This window comes from Nelumbo nucifera, chromosome 6 (assembly GCF_055504915.1).
Source record: "Nelumbo nucifera cultivar China Antique chromosome 6, China Antique-T2T, whole genome shotgun sequence".
Classification (NCBI taxonomy): Eukaryota; Viridiplantae; Streptophyta; class Magnoliopsida; order Proteales; family Nelumbonaceae; genus Nelumbo; species Nelumbo nucifera.
The window spans coordinates 36,676,451-36,693,110 of record NC_142654.1 but is presented as its reverse complement, the minus strand read 5'-3'; the positions used below and the strand labels follow the sequence as shown (position 1 = coordinate 36,693,110).

The window sequence follows — 16,660 nt, the reverse complement described above, 5'->3', positions numbered from 1 at the left end:
ATAGCACACTGGGTAGCTTGTCTGCCCATAGTCCTTTAGCTCGGTCTAGGCGTGCCTTCAATCCGCGGAGGATAGCTCTGTTCGTGACTTCCTCTTGGCCATTTGCTTGAGGGTGTGTGGCTGAGGTAAAGTTCTATTGAATTCTCATGTCTTGGCACCAATTCTGGAGTTTAATGTCTTCGAACTGCTTACCGTTACCAGAGATCAGTACCCGAGGTAACCCGAAGCGGCACACTATATTTTTCCAGAAGAAGTTCTGCACGTTCCGAGCTGTGATTGTTACGAGAGGTTCAACTTCTACCCACTTAGTGAAATAATCAACTGCTACCACTAAGAACCTCCTCTGGCTTGTCGCTGGTGGAAACGGTCCGAGTATATCGATTCCCCACTGTGCGAAAGGCCACGGGCTGGTGAGATATCTTAGGTCGGCGGTAGGCTGGTGTTGGATATTGGCATGCTTTTAGCACTTGTCACACTTTCTGACGAGCTTGACTGCGCCTGCTTTCATTGTTGGCCAGTAGTATCCCTGTCGTAGCGCTTTTTGGGCGAGGGCCTGCCCCCCAAGTGTCCGCTGCACAGGCCCTCATGAGTGTTGCAGAGCACGAGTTCGGCCTCGGATGGTCGCAAGAAACGCAGATAGGGGAGCGTGTAAGACCTCTGGTACTGCCGTCCGTCTATTATGACGTATTTGGCCGCTGACGCTTTACCCTTCTGGCGGCTTTACGGTCCATAGGGAGGGTCCCATGCACCAGGAAGCTTGCGAGCGGATCGATCCAGCTCGGCTCTGCTTGCACGACAGGAGCGGCCTCCTCTGCCCCCCGAGAATGCTAGGTCGATCCAGGTTCTCTATGTACACGGTTCTGATGGTATTATCACTGGTGCTGGCTAATCGGGACAGGGCATCGGCCTCAGCGTTCTCCGATCTCGGGATTTGCTTGATGAAGTGTGACTGGAAGTTGAGCAGAGCCTCTCTTACTTTGGTTAAGTTGGCGATCATGGTTGGTTCGCGAGCTTTGTATTCGCCTGTGACTTGATTGACCACGAGCTGAGATTCACTGCAGATGACGATATGCTTGGCTTTCACTTCCTTGGCTATAGCCAGTCCGGCTATTAACGCCTCGTACTCCGCTTCATTGTTGGATGCCACGAACTCGAAGCATAGTGCATACTCCAGTTTTGTGCCGCTTGGGCCGTACGGAACGATTCCAACTCCGCTGCCCTACTGGTTTGACGAGCCATCTACGTGAAGGATCCAGGGCTCCTCATTCCATTTCGCACTTGGCCTAACTACGAGAGATGCTGCACTGGTTGCTACTTCATGGTGCTCGAGATCAACTGGCCTGGGAACTTCGGGCTCGCCCGATCTGGGGGCCTCGTGCTCGACCGGCCTGAGGACATCAGAGCTGAAATTGCATTCCGCGATGAAGTCTGCTAAGGCTTGAGCCTTGATAGCAGTTCACGACTTGTATTGGAGGTCGTACTTGTTGAGCTCAACAACCCACTTCGTCAGTCTACTGAAGACCTCGGGCTTGAGCAGAACTTGCCTTAGAGGTTTGTTGGTAAGGATGTTGGAGTTACTCTGTTCCAGCCCCTTTTAAGGGGCAGTTACCTCTTATTTATACTTGAGCGTGCTGGTGGTAGGTGGAGATGAACACCTCGGATGAGAGTCGTACGAGGTTAGGCTGTAGGCCCTGGCGGTTTGCCAGATAGTTAGGCTCTGGCGGTACGCTAGATAGTTATGTGATTGGCTCCGTACGAAGGCATCATGGCTTCCTCTTACAGTGGTTGACGTTAGTAGGTGTTAGTGGGTTGGGCCAAGCTAACCCACATCACTTGCCCCCCACTCCCGAGACCGAGGTGAGGCCTCGGCTTTTGCCCGTAATGAGGGTGGTCATCGAAGTGAGGCTTTGGCTTCGATCATTGGGAGTAGTGGTTGTTATGCCTTCGGAATCGTCAGTCGGGGGATACCTTGCAGTGGCGTCGTCTTCGTTGTTCATGTTGTCACTCTTCGGTTCAGAAGCACGTGCGAAGTGGATGCCTCAGCCTGGCAGGGGTGTCCCGTATCCTGCTCGGGCAGGTCACATTAGCGGGGCTGCTGTGCAGGGGACGGCCATCCCAGGAGTCCTGTGTTTGCCGGGTTGAACGGTTTGCCTGGTGGTCCGTGACGAGCGGGCTTTTCGGTTCGCTCGACAGGTTATTGCAAGCAGTCTTTGTAGTTCACCCGACGTCGTTTCGCCTTTCGAGGGCATGCGCTAGGAGGTGCGGTGAGATTGGTTCACAGAAGCGGGGGCTCCCGCATCCGTTGGATCTGCGTTGATTTGAACCGTTGCTTTGGGCATCGTTTCGTCTTTCGAGGGCTTGCACTAGGGGGCTCCCACGTCCGTTGGATCTGCGCCAATCTGAACCGTTGTTTTGGATGTCGTTTCGTCTTCCGAGGGCCTACGCTAGGTGGCACATCGTAGTTGGATGGTGGGAGCGGATTGATTTCAGCCATCGGATTTAGATAAATCCAGGCCATTCATTTTTCTTTAAATATGGGCCCTCACACTTCTTTTCTTCTCCATTTGAACTTAGACGCCCTTGCACTTGAGTGAACACAGCCTAACTCTCAAGTCTCTAGAACTCCTTTGCTTCTTTCTTTCTTTGGGACACTTCATCCATTTTAGGTAATCTCAAAATGTCATTTTCAGACTCTAGTCCCGAGTGCCATGAACTCCCGAACATCTTGGGAGGGAGCTCTCCTGCAACCCGTTAGTTCTCTAGCTGTAGTCCCCCATCGACGGGAGGTGGCCATTTTGAGGGAGAGGTTAACCTTGGGGGGTGCCGAGGGTAGTCACCAGGGAAATGTTTCTCCCCATGAAAGTGCCACCTCAGTGTTGCCAATGGAGCTTGAGGGATATCCTCTCTCCAAGGGTCATGCCATGGAACTCATCGCCGAACCAATAGGAGGGAGTGCTGCTCGAAGGGTGGCTGACGTTGGTGTCCCACGTTCGGAGTTTGACAGCTCCTTGGACGTGTGCCAGGTCAAATCCCTGGCGAAGAGGTTCCATATACTTCGGTCCTACAGCCTGTGGGTACCCGACGTGGGCGATAGGCCATGGGCCCCCGAGAAGGGGAAATCTGCATCTACTAGCATTTTTTAGAGTCTGGCCTTAGGTTTCCCCTCCCAACCTTGATCTCTGAGCTACAGAGTGGTACGACATCACTATTAGCCAGCTCGTACCTAACGCCCTCAGGACAATCGTGGCAATGATGGTATGGGCTCAGCTTAGGGGTGTGGAGTTGACGTGGAGACTATTCCGCATCATGTTCGTGCCGAGGAAGCATGCTTCTGAGGCTGACATGTACTTCTTCCACCCGAGGAGAGGGAAGCCAGTGCACAACCCCTCTTCTGTTCATGGGTGGAAGGACAAGTTTTTCTATGTCTCCTGCCCCGAGGGCTAGTGCTTTAGGTCTGACTAGGGGGAGGCCCGCGTCGTCATCGAGAGATATCCCCCACCGCTTCGAGACGAAGAGGTTGCTATAGTGGCTCATCTACTTGTAATGGGGACATTCCAGGCGAAGCCGTTGGTGGAGGAGGAGGTCCCTCTAGTCTTCATTGTGATTAGCCCAACCCCCCTCGGTGGGAGAGGTTATGTAGTTAGTGCGTCTTCCATATTCTTTTCTTTTTCTTTTTGTTGATGTGCTAACTGCTTTCTTTTGCTATTTTGCAAAAGTTCCAATGGATGTCAAGGAGTGATTGTTGGCGAAGGCCCAGGCAAAGCAAGCTAGGAAGAAGGCCGGTGGACAGACACCGAAGAGGCCCGGTGACGAAGCTGCCCCCTGCCCCGATAAAGGGGGGGATTCGCAAGTACCTTCCAAGGTAAAGCAGACGGTGGTAGCGTCGAAAAAGATGGTGGAGGCACCAAAGAAGCCCACCATCGGGGGAGAAGAGCCTAAGAAGCCCACCACTCAGGAAGAGGCGCTGAAGAGACCCACGGATGGCCCGAGGCGGAAAAGAAGAGGCCCACTGCAAACACACCGAGGGAGGAGCCCCCGTGGAAGCTTGCCAACACAGATAGGCAGGCCGAGGAGTTGGTGCGGAGGTCCACGCCTGGGCCTTCATCAGCCCCCCCATCCGTGCAAGGTGCCTCTGAGAGGACAGAAGGGGCTGGCATGACTTTCCGCCCTCAATGGAGGCTCCGACCAGGAGCTGGTCAGCGGATCCATCCTGCCAAGGGATCGCTACCGCCTTCTGCAAAGCGACCCCAGGTCTATTTACGACGAGGGCCTGTACCACTTGGCCGAGGTAAGACTTTCTTCAATATTTCCTCATGTATATGCTTCTTTTTATTTTTTATCCTTGCTGATTAGTTTTGTGGTAGGCCTATCTACATTTCATCGGTTTGGGGGACTGAACAAGGCTGGCCATAGGTCGCGTCGAAAAGGCCGAGAAGGAGAAGAAGGTCGTGGAGGAGAAGCTCCAGAAGGTAATTGCCGCTACTGAGGAGAAGCACCAGAAGTTCTGCAAGGCACTTTTGGATGAACAATCGCTTCGAGACCGTCTTGAAGTTCAGCTGCAGGAGGCGCGTCAAGGGCTCTCCAAAGAGCAAGTGGAGTGGGGGTGGGTGGAGAGTATCATTACGGAAGCGGAGAGACGGGCTGTCGAGGCTGAGAAGAGGGCTGTCGAAGCCTTAAAGAGAGATGTTGAGGCAGAGGCGACGGTTATCGAAGCCCTAGCTTCGGTAGAGGAGTCAAAGAAGGTAGCGGCCGAGGCAGTGGAGACGTACAAGAAGTCTTCCGACTACCTGGATGCGTTGTCGAAGTACGCTTTGTCATCTTACCTCAACGACATAGAAGATACTAAGAAGGCACTCCTACTGGTGCTACCGGATTTTGATGTCGAGGGACTGCAAGTGATCCCCGACACTCCTGCCGAGGCTCCCCCAGCTGAAGACGTCGTTCTCCCTCCAGCCCATGACAAGGCGTAGGTGTAGACCTCTCCCCTTCTTATTTTGTTCTGTTGCTGTAATAGTTGCTATCTGTTTTATTTTTTTTTTTGAACACAATACAATATTTTGCAAAGGCTGTACAAGATCAAAATTGAATAGTGAAAGAAATGAACGAAGCCATTTTTTGTGTATACTTTATTTTGTGTATGTTGTCTCTTTCCTCTCTTTTTTTTTATGTGAGAGGTCCTTGCCCCTCCGAAAGGTTGAAACCATGATACACAAGGCACACACGATTCAGTTGTAGCATTCGTTTATTTGCACACTCGTCTCGGCTTGTCGGGATATTGGGAGTTGAGGCGGAGTCATACTCTCGCTGCGGGGCTCGCTTGGCTTCCAAGTCCCGTGCTATCCCAGGCGAGGCCGAAGAGACCTGGAACCTTGGCCGAGGTCCAGGGCTGAAGTATACCACCGAGGTACTTGGGTGGATGAAGAGCCATGGCGGAGTAGCACCATCGGGGTGTAGCTCCCCTGACTCATTCTTACCAAGTTTTCTCTCGGGGGAGGCTGAGGCATCCCATCGGTGAAGCCGAGGGATCTGTCTCGTTATTTTCTTTGCGTTGAGTGTAGATAGCCGAGGGCGTACCACGTTCTGAGGTGACAAGGTGATGAGGTGAAGTGAAGACTAAATTTGCTTCATTCATTTATTACTTTCATCTAAAAATTATATTCATCTGTAGTACATCTGGAGGTTCTTCGAGTTCTACGTCCGAGGGACGGGTCTTCCATCTAAGTTTTCCAATCGAAATGTGCTGGGGCCGAGAGCTTGCTTGATCTGGTAGGGGCCTTCCCAGTTGGGCCCCAGTTTACCTACTCCAGGTTCGGGAACCATGACCTTCTTGAAGATAAGGTCTCCCTCTCTATAGTGTCTTTCTTTCACTCTAGAGTTGTAGTAGCGGGCCACTTGCTGCTAATAGGCAGTCATCCTAATCTGTACTTGTTCCTGGGTTTCTACCAACAGGTCTAATCTGAGCGCCTCGTCATTCCCGTCCTCAGTATACCCTTGGATCCAAAGCGTTGGTTGGCCAATCTCTGCTGGGATCACTGCTTCTGTGCCATAGGTTAGGCTGAAGGGGGTTTCTCTCGTCGCTGTCTGAGGTGTGGTTCGGTACCCCTAAAGGATGCTGGGTACTTCGTCGGCCCATAGGCCTTTAGCTCTATCCAGCCTGGTCTTTAGTCCATCCAAGATTGTTCTGTTCGTGACCTTGGCCAGGTCGATCATTTGGGGTACCCCACCGAGGTGTATTGTTGCCTGATGCCGAGAGAGGTGCACCATTCTCGGAATTTAGCGTCATCAAATTGCTCTCCGTTGTCCGTGACCAGCATGTGGGGGAGGCCAAAGCAACAAATGATGTTCTTCCAAAAAAAGTTCTGAATTGCCTGCACAGTAATAGTGGCTAGAGGTTCAACCTCCACCCATTTAGTGAAGTAATCCACAGCGAGGACGAGGTACTTCCTGCCTCCTGTTGCCTGAGGGAAGGGGCCGAGGAGGTCCATCCCTCACTTGGAAAAGGGCCAGGGGCTGTTGAGGGCCGAGAGTGTGGTGGCTGGTTGGTGGTAGAGATTGGCATGTCTCTGACACTGGTCACATTTCTACACCAGCTCGGCCGCATCCTTGTGAAGCGACCAAAAGTACCCCTACTTAGTGGATTGCTGCAGATGCCATTGTGAATTTCCCAGAGCACGTACTCGCCCTCCTCCTTGTGGAGGCATTGGAGGTAAGGCAAGGTGAAGGACCTCCTGTACAACTTTCCTTCTACCAAGGTGTAGTGCGATGCCTGTCATCGGAGTTTCCGGGTTTCATTCTTGTCATCGGGTAGCCTCTCCGTCAGTAGGAAGTCGATGAAAGGATCCATCCAAGATGTTCGGCTTCCACGGATAGGACTTGGATGTCCTCTATAGAGGGTCGGGCTAGTCTTTCCCCATGCACAGTGCAGCCGAGGACCGCATCCGAGGTACTCGCCAGTTTGGAGAGGTGTTGGCTTGGGAGTTCTTGGCTCACGGGACTTGCTGCAGAGAGAAGTGTGGGAAGTGGCAGACTAACTATTGAACTTTGGCGAGGTACTTAGCCATGCTTTGTTCTCTGTCCTCGTACTCTCTGTTGACTTGATTCACCACCAATTGCGAGTCGTTGAGGACTTCGATGTGCTTGGAGCCAAAGTCTCGGCGAACTACAACCCCGCTAAGAGGGCCTCGTATTCAGCATCATTGTTGGACACAGAGAACTCGAATCTCATCGCATATTCTATGACAGCATTGTCGGGGGTGAGGAGAATGAGGCCCGTTCCACTTCCTTTGGCATTGGATGAACCATTGACGAAAAGTCTTCACGCAGGGGGGACCTCCTCGACTGGTCGTGCTTCTTCTGGATCACCTTCGTGAGGCCGACCAAGGGGCATGTTGAAAGTGCTTTCTGCTACGAAGTTAGCCAAGGCTTGCGCTTTAATCACGAGCCTCAACTGGTATTGTATGTCAAACTGTGATAGTTCTATTGCCCACTTAATCAGGAGCCCCGAAGTCTCTAGCTTGGCGAGGATGGCCCTAAGGTCTCTGAACTCTGTCTCCTTTCACCAGGACCGAGCTGATGGCCTTGTCTCTGACTAATAGGTAAAAATACTGGGTTTCCCCTGACACTGGCCGAGCGAGGAGCGGAAGTGAGGTGAGGTACAGCTTAAGCTCGTCGAAGGGACACTAGCACTCCTCCATCCATTGGAAATCTTTAAGCTTCTTGATGGTGCAGAAGAAGGGAAGGCAGTTGTCTGCCAACTTCGACATGAAGCGGTTGAGGGTGGCTATTCTACCAGTGAGCCTCTGAATCTCCTTCACTAACCGAGGGGGTGCCATGTCTAATATGGCCTGTACCTTGCTAGGGTTGGCTTCATGTCTAATATGGCTTCAATGCTCCTGGGGTTGGCTTCACCCTGAAGGCACACTTGCTCGGATTGAGCTTCATATTGAATTTACGTTGAGTATCAAAGGTCTCGGCCAAGTCCGAGGTGTGCGCTTCGGCCTTCAGGCTCTTCAACACCATGTCGTCCACGTAGGCTTTGACATTCCTCCTCAATCTTAAGGCCGAACGGCATTACCTTGTAGCAATACGTGTCGTGCTCGATGATGAAAGATGTCTTCTCCTCGTCGTCGGGGTGCATCTGGATCTGGTTGTACCTGGAGAAGGCATCCATGAAGCTAAGCAGTTCATACCCTGTAGTGGTGTCGACGAGGTGGTCTATCCTCAACAAAGGAAAACTGTCCTTCGGGTAGGCTCGGTTAAGGTCTGTGAAGTTAATACAGGTCCGCCATTTTCCATTAGATTTCCTTACCAAAACCACATTAGACAGCCAGTTGGGATAATGTACCTCACGGATGAATCCGGCGTCGAGTAGCTTGTCAACTTCCTCTCCTATAGCCTTCCATTGTTCCGGTGCAAAGTTCCTCTTCTTTTGCCAAACTGGTTTAGAGCTCGGGTCCACACTCAGCCTGTGAGTAATCACCGAAGGGTCAATTCCGGGCATGTCAGCGGCAGACCAAGCAAAGACGTCGCCGTTAGTTCTAAGGAAACTTACCAGTTCAGATAGGAGTTTAGGGGGGAGGTTGGACCAGACGTGGACTGTCCTTTCTAGGGCTGACTCATCTAGGAGAACCGAGATGAGGTCCTCGGCTGGTTGGCCTCGGCTCACTGAATCTTCCTGGGGGTCGAGGCCTTCCAATGATAAGGCCTCCTTATTCTTTCCCTTCAGTGCCATCACGTAGCATTGGTAGGCGATCTATTGGTTCCCACTAACGACTCTGACGCCATACTCAGTGGGAAACTTAAGGGCCAGGTGATGAGAGGACATGGCTGCCCCTAGTGCATGAAGGGTTGGTCTTCCCATTATTGCATTGTAGGGAGAGGCAATCTTTACCACTAGGAACTCATGCATCCAAGTCACCTGGTGGGGCATTGTCCCTATCATGATGGGCAGGGTAATCTTTCCTTCCAATCGGGTGACGCAACCGGAGAAGCCGACGAGAGGAGTGTCAGCTGGCCGGAGACTCTCTGATGCGAGCTTCATTCTCTCATTGGTGTCATAGAAAATGATGTCCGCTGATGAGCCATAATCCACCAAAATCTTCTTCACCATAAAGTTGGAGATGATGGCTGCGACCACGAGGGCATCGTCGTGGGGGACAGTAACCCCTTCTAAGTCATCATCGGTGAAGACAAGGGCATGTGAACATCTCGGTCTCTGCGGAGTGTCTGGGTATTTCTGCTTCTTCGGGGCAGGCTCTTGGATGTTGAGCTGCCTGGCGTAGGCTTTTCGGGCTGAAGCTGAGGCTCCACCCGAGGCCATGCCCTGGCAATGACGTCGATGACGCCTGCCACTTGCTGGTGCTGTTGTTGTTGCTGTTGTTGGGATGATGAGGCACCGGCCTCTCCTCCGACGAACTGCTTGAGGTGTCATCAGCGAATGAGGGACTCTATTTCATTCTTTAGATCACAGCAGTCATCGGTGTCGTATCCAGTGCCGCGATGGTATTTGTAGTACTCCGTAAGGTTCCCCCTCTTGGGGTTCCGCTTCAACTTCTTTGGTCACTTCACGAACTTCTCTTCCCCTATCTGCATCAATATCTGGGTGCGGGTGGAGTTGAGTGGCGTGTAGTCCTTGTAGGCCAACACTGGAGCTGGTGGCTTCTTGCTATCTCTGCCGCTATTGTTGCCGGGGTGGCGCTGGTCCCCACTTTTCCTCTTCTTCTCTGGGTGCCCGTCGTGGTGCTCGGCTGCCCTTTCTTGGTTTTCCCCGGCCGAAGCCTCTTCAGCCGTAATGCATTTCTGGGCCTTCTTTAAGAACTCGAGTTTAGTCTTTGGTGGGGTCTTGGCAACCGAGCACTTGAGAGCCGAGCCGGGGCGGAGTCCATTGATGGCCGTGTGCATGGAGACCATAGGGTCGAGGTCTCGAATTTTGAGCTCCTTTTTCTTGAAGCGGTTGATGTAAGACTGTAGGATTTCACCCGGTTCCTGTTTGAGCGACATTAGAGAGACAACGCTCTTCTGGCACCGTCTGTTGTTGATGAAACGGGCAAGGAACAGGGTAGTAAACTGCTCCCACGAGCTGATTGATAGAGGAGGAAGGCTGGAGAAGCAGTGGCGAGCGCCCCCCCTAAAGGTAGCCTGGAAGGTCCGGCACATCAAGACGTCGGAATAGCCGTACAATATCATGAGTGCCCTGAAACCCTCTAGGTGGTCACCGGGGTCAGTGCTTCCGTCATACGTCTCCAGCGTGGGAGCCTTGAAATGTGGGGGGAGAGGCTTTGAGATGATTTCCTGGGTGAAGGCGTCCATGCGACCGACAGAGTTGCCTTGACTGGTTGAGGCGTCAGCTCGGCTCTCCTGAACATGGTGGAGCTCGTCCTTGATGGCCCCAATCTCGGCTCGCAACTCGGCAAGCCCTGGGCTAGCACGGGCATGGGCTCTACTCCTGTCTTCGCGGACCTGATGGGTGTCGGCTCGGACTCCCGAATGCTCCTCGGCAGGGTCGCGCACTCCTCGGCAAACATGACAGTCATTCAGAACGTCCCTGAGGTTTGAGATGGGAGGTGGAGTGGGATGGCATCGGCTCTCGCCTTGGGAGCGAACTCCAGGGCAGCCGAACTGCCCTCCATCATCCTGGGGGGTCTCCCTACAACAGCGGTGGTGCTGCTCCAAAGATTGATGACTGTCTTTGGATTGAGTGGGCACACTCTCCCTCCGGCTAGGAGGACAGACGTTTCTTCGAGGTGAGTCTGGGAGGTGGTTATTGCCTGATTCCGATGGTTTAGTTAGCGGATTACCATGGCCGAGGGCTGGTACCTCGATGTTCTCATGTCGGACCTGATCCTCTAACACCCCAGCGGGGCGGTCGCCTTGAGAGGGACCTCCTGCTCGGGGGCAAAATTCTTCCATTCACCGGGTGAGGCGATCCAAACAATCAAGGACGGCCTAAAACTGTTCGATGGTAACCAGGTTCAGATTGTTCCTAGCTCTCCTTACCATGATTTCCAAGCTTAAAGAGGGTTTGGATCTAGAGTGTTATTATTGTTTATCCTAGAGTGGGCGTCGTCTTAGCAACCACGTTCCCACAGATGTCGCCAATTGTTGCCGCACGAGTTGGCCGAGGGCAACAAGGTAAATTTACTCTTCAAGTTCCGATCATTATCCAAGGACCTCAAGGCTTCAGAAGAGGTTGATTGAAGCCGAGGACAACAAACTGAGGCGAAGTACTCCTTCCGAGGACTATGGTAGACGAGGACTGCTTGTCGAGGCAAGGTCCCTGGTGACCTGAGATATTGCAAGACAGGGAGTGTCAGAGGCCTCGGGGTGGATACCCGAGGCGGAGGCTCCGATGCTCAAGTTAGTACGAGGTGTCAAGCAGGGGAGAGTGTGAGAGTGCTTCTGGAGAGAGTCCTCGGATGCACCAGATCTCGCTAAATTAATGCTAAGTAGACAATGTAGGTGTAGGAAGTAAATGAGTGAGTAAATGTTGGAGTTACTTTGTTCCAACCCCTTTTAAGGGGCAGTTACCTCTTATTTATACTTGAGCGTGCTGGTGGTAGGTGAAGATGAATGCCTCGAATGAGAACCATACAAGGTCAGACTGCAGCCCTGATGATATGCCAGATAGTTATGTGATTGACTCCATACGAATGCAACAGGGCTTCCTCTTGATGTGGCTGACGTTAGCAGGCGTTAGTGGGCTGGGCCAAACTAACCCACATCAGGTTTCATTACCTTTTCCTTCAACCTTGTTGGGGTGGGATTCAATCTTGTCGGGGTGGGGATGTAATTTCCAACTAGCATAGTTAACTAGGATGTGGGCTACAGCCCCACTCATTCTTTACGAATTGCATTGAGGTTCAATTTTAAATGCTTTCTTATGGAGACTCTCTTAAGAGGGAAGTTTATCCCTGATTGCAAGCTAGAGAAAAAATTTTATCTTTGAGGGGCGTAGTATTTTTTCTAGAAGATCTTCTTTGTTTGCCTGTTTGATTCCGTCTCAATATTGAGGGGTATAGGATATTTTTTGTTTCATTAGTCTTAAGGCTTTTAGCGTATTAATGAAGCACACAACATTTTTTATTACATTTCCAATAGAACGGTGATTTGCTTCAAGGGAGACGAGGGACCTCCAATAAAAAACCAAACTGTTTAAGTAAGATTCTTCAATTGATCCCTCTCAAAGAAACAATGGAAGTATATATACACTTCAACTCTCACACAACTACCCATAAGGCCATAACCCATTAGACCCATACACAAATGACCTATAATGACACACTCTCACTACTAGCTGATCCATAAATAAGTAATAAATTAATAACAACTTTTCACAAATGGCCCACGTGGCTCTATATTCCATGCATAGCCCAACACCTAAAGACACCTACTAACTTATTCTTCCAACTTCAACCACATTCAATAAGTGGGCCCACTAACGGACTCATTTGTGCCGGAAAAGCACAAATTTGGACCGGAAAAGCAGTTAAGCTGTTTCAGATTTAATGGCTTCGGAAAGAGAGAGATTTCTTAGTTCTTAACCATTTTTAATCAAAAGGGTGCAATTTCCCTGCCGGAAAAGAAGAAGCCAGAAGGACCACCGTCAGGCATCAAAGCCAAACTTACAGGGCTTTCCGCCCCTTCATCAGCAGTTAACACCCCAGTGTTCTGTGTCATATCGGTTTTGACATATCCAGGACAGACAGTTTATTTTGAAATTAGGAAGCCTCTTCGCCATAATCCTTGTATAGGCATTGATAGCTATCTTGGAGACTTTATAGGCAGATCCACTAGCAGGCCAACCATTCGTTTCTAAGCTGTCTTCCTTGAAATCGCGTAGAAACTCGTCCAATACTTCATCTACCTTCTCTTCTGTAAGGTTATCCACATCGCTTAAAACCTGTTTGGCCTTTTTATTGGAGATATTCTGGCGTAAGAAAGAAACACGGAGGAAAACCCAATATCAAAAATAGAACGGATGACTATAAAACGAAAGCTGAAATTCATAGAATGAGAACACAAGAAATTAAAGAAGAATATATATTATTCACCAAGGATATCAGAGGTTCATTCCTGGCTCTGGTCACCAAGATGAGAAAAGCCTGGGTCCGTTTGGTTTGCAGGAATAAGAGTCTCGAATTAGAATTAGAATGGATCATTTCGATTCTAACTGTTTAGTTGTGTGGAATTGGAATTCCATTCCTATTTTTGGTGAAATCACATTTTCCCACGAGAAAATGACCATTTCACCCCTTTTCCTAGAAAATGAAATTCTGTTCCAACTAATTTCAATTCCTATTTCGATTCCTATCTGAAATAAACAGATTATAAGAATAGATCATTCCAATTCCAACTACAAATCAAACGGACCCTTTTGTTTTTATGTTTTTTTTTTTTTTAGATATACATGGACCCTGTTGTTTTGAATACCACAAGATAGTTATCTGGTTTCAGATGATTTGGAACTGATCTGAAGGAGGAGGAAATGTTGATAATTCTAGCTGAGTTAGATAGCTGGAGAAGAGGAATGAGAGCTTCAGTGACTCGTTTGGTGCCATAATAATTTGTTTTCAGGCATTCTTCTGCCAAATCGTATGTCTGTGTCGTTATTTCATTTGAGTGCATCACCATTCACCACCACCACCACCACAAGGAAATTACAACTTACTTAGAAAAAGTACAAATAATGTTTAATTTAATCATGGGTTAATAACAATGAGAGACTTACACCACCACTACTACCACCACCATCACCACTACCACCAACGACAAGGAGACTGGACATGAAAGCATCACGATCAAAAACTTTGACTCCATTAACTCCTGCATTGTTGACCTGAAAATAGTTGTGGTTTCACTTAATTTATCCATTTTATTATATACAACCATCAAAGGAATCTCAAAACGATTGACAATTTTATAACAAAATCTGATCAGGAATTGTCTGAGTCTCTAATTCTAAAGATACATGAAGTGAAGTTTCTACCAAAACATCTGCCAAGGAAGCGATACTGGATGTGTCCATCACGTCAAGCTGATGGAAAACTACATTAGACAGGCCAGATCCTTTGAGTTTCTCAGCAGCTTCACCACCCCTCTTCTCGTCTCTAGCTGTTAATATCACCATTACCCCATTGGAGGCCAATTGTCGACATATTTCCAGTCCAATCCCTTTATTGGCACCAGTGACCACTGCACATTTACAATAGAGCCGAAGTGGGGGAATGCTAGACGATCAGAGAGGATTTAATCTCAGAAAAAAATAATTGAAGAACAAGTTCAAGAAAAGCAGTAATTAGATAATTACCTCTTCGATGAAGGAGAAGACAAGTTGACTTTTTCTGCCATGTTCTTTTGGTGAAATGAGAACTTCGTTTCGTCCAAGGAGTTTCCTATATAAGATGTGACGATGGAGGCAATTACAGTATTAAGACTATCCTGACTCGTAATCTCACCAGATCTAGCTATATCGTTAATTACATCGTTTATTGAGATATTCAAGGTTGGTCTGGCTTTTACCTTGATTCAAAGTTTTAAACCAATGAAAATGAGACATCATCTTGATTGGCTGAGGCAGCTTTTTCGGGGCATTTGGGAATCAAAAATTATAGGTGCAATGACCCCAGTGGTAAAAGCCTAAAACCACGTGGTGGCTGCTTTCTCTTCCTTTTGCTCACTGGTTGACCATTGATTAGTTCGGTGGATCCAGGCAGGATCAGGCCCCAGCTGGAAAGAAATTATGACGAGAGATTTTGGTGGAATGGGAAAAGATGGGATGGGAGGGATGATAAAAAAAATGTGGGTGGAAGTTTTTTCGGAAAAGTATATTGTACCACAATTGCACAATTCTGAATTCCACTGTAATTCTATACAATTTAAAATAATAAATACCCCCACTTTAAAACACTAATATCTGCCTGTGTATTGTCATCAATTCCGAGTTTGTACTTACACCAACTGTACTTTGAAACTAAGAATTCTTAGCATGTGCTGAACAGTCATTACCCCAATTTTATTGTAAAAGGGAAAATAGTGAGAAAATCAACCTTAATTGCAATTATTAATTAATTGGTTATTAGTAGCATTTGTATTGTTTTGTATTTTATAATGAATTAAATAATAATTGTTAATGCTTTTTATTAATTATTTCTATAATTAATTAGTTAATATTTCTTATGAATTAATTAAGAATTTATTCCTATTTTGCATTACTAATTATTTACACATAGGAAAATTAGGAGACAAAACAGAACAGCAGGGTGCATAAAACCACTGGCCATGCATACCACGTACACCCAGTGATTTGGTGACTTGCTACGACAATAGTTATGGCCCCACTTATTCCTATGCTACCTATTTTGGAGGAATGCCAAATGATATCCTGATCAATCTCATCAATGATCTAATAAAAATCATGGTTTTCAAAACTAGACTGGAAAAATCAAGAATCAGTCACTTGATCGGTTTCGTTTTACCTTATAATTGTCTTTCTGGACAATTATCATTGATTTGGTCAGTAAACTGTTGATCTAGACGGTTGAATCGTTCAAACCGTTCAACGGTTTTTGGTTGTTTTTTAAATTTTTTATTTCTTTTATCAAAATGAGCCATCCATTCGGTTCGAATGGTCGAACTATTCGACCTGAGAACCGGACCCCTGAACGGTTCAGCTTTAAAAACCTTGGTAAAAACAAAGAGAGCTACTTATATCAATGTATATATTAGGAACACCACCCCATGAATGATAAAGAGGGTATTTGTAATGCGCAACTGTAAGATCTCATGGGTAGTATATCTGATCCCCTGGGGCATCTCCCATGAAATAATAACATGTGTGGGTGATGTTCCCAATTAGACCTGTTCATGGGTCGGGCCGGGCCAGGCTTGGGCCGGGCTTTTTCTCTTTATTAACATAAACTTTTCAGGCCCGAGCCCGAGCCCGGCCCGACCAACAGCCTAAAACTTGGGCCCAAGCCTGACCCTCAAAAAAGCTCGAAGTCCGGGCCCGAGCCCGACCCTCAAAAAAGCCCGAAGTCCGGGCCCGAGCCCGAGCCCGAAGCCTGACTTGGGAGTCTGAGCGCCGGTGTCATCTGAGAGAATGGTGCCTGTTGAGTTTGCCGATTCCTAGGAGTCTGAGAGTGAGAACAGAAACCCAGAAAGTGAGAAAATAGAAGATGACAACACACAACAGTGCTAGCTAGAGAGAGAGAGAGAGAAAGAGAGCTCACCGCTCGAGAGAGAGAGACGATCTAGATCTGGTGGTGCCAGCCGCCGGAGCGGCGATGCTTGAGTTCGCAGAATGAAAACGGTGTGCCTGGGTTCTGGTGGCGCTGGGCCGCTGGCTGGAGAGAGAACTGAGAAGATAGAAGACCTAGTTCTAAGAAGAGAGAGAACTGAGAATGAGAAGAAAGAAGATGAAAACGGTGCCAGCTAGAGAGAGAGAGAGAGAGATCACCGCCAAAGAGAGAGATGACTAGTTCTGGACCTTCTGGTGGAGTTGGTCGTCGGTGACTGAGTTCGCAGGTGCGTTGGGTTCACCGGTTTTGAGAGTTGAGAGGGAGAAATGAGAGCCGCTTCTATGAGAGTGAGAGTGAGAAAGGAGAATGAAAAGAAAAATTTTAAGTATTTAGGGTTAGGGTTAGGTAGTTTAGGAAAAGTTAGG

General features: G+C 48.7%; 1 protein-coding gene across 1 annotated transcript; it reads right to left on the bottom strand.

The window, feature by feature from the left end:
* Positions 1-12,134: 12,134 nt before the first annotated feature.
* On the bottom strand, positions 12,135-14,505 carry LOC104608743 (short-chain dehydrogenase/reductase 1). The gene is given in 6 exon segments (XM_088889879.1): positions 12,135-12,697; positions 12,699-12,925; positions 13,429-13,596; positions 13,727-13,834; positions 13,985-14,190; positions 14,306-14,505. Coding segments are annotated over 5 exon segments (792 nt in total). The 5' UTR covers positions 14,126-14,190; positions 14,306-14,505; the 3' UTR covers positions 12,135-12,549.
* Positions 14,506-16,660: the final 2,155 nt, after the last annotated feature.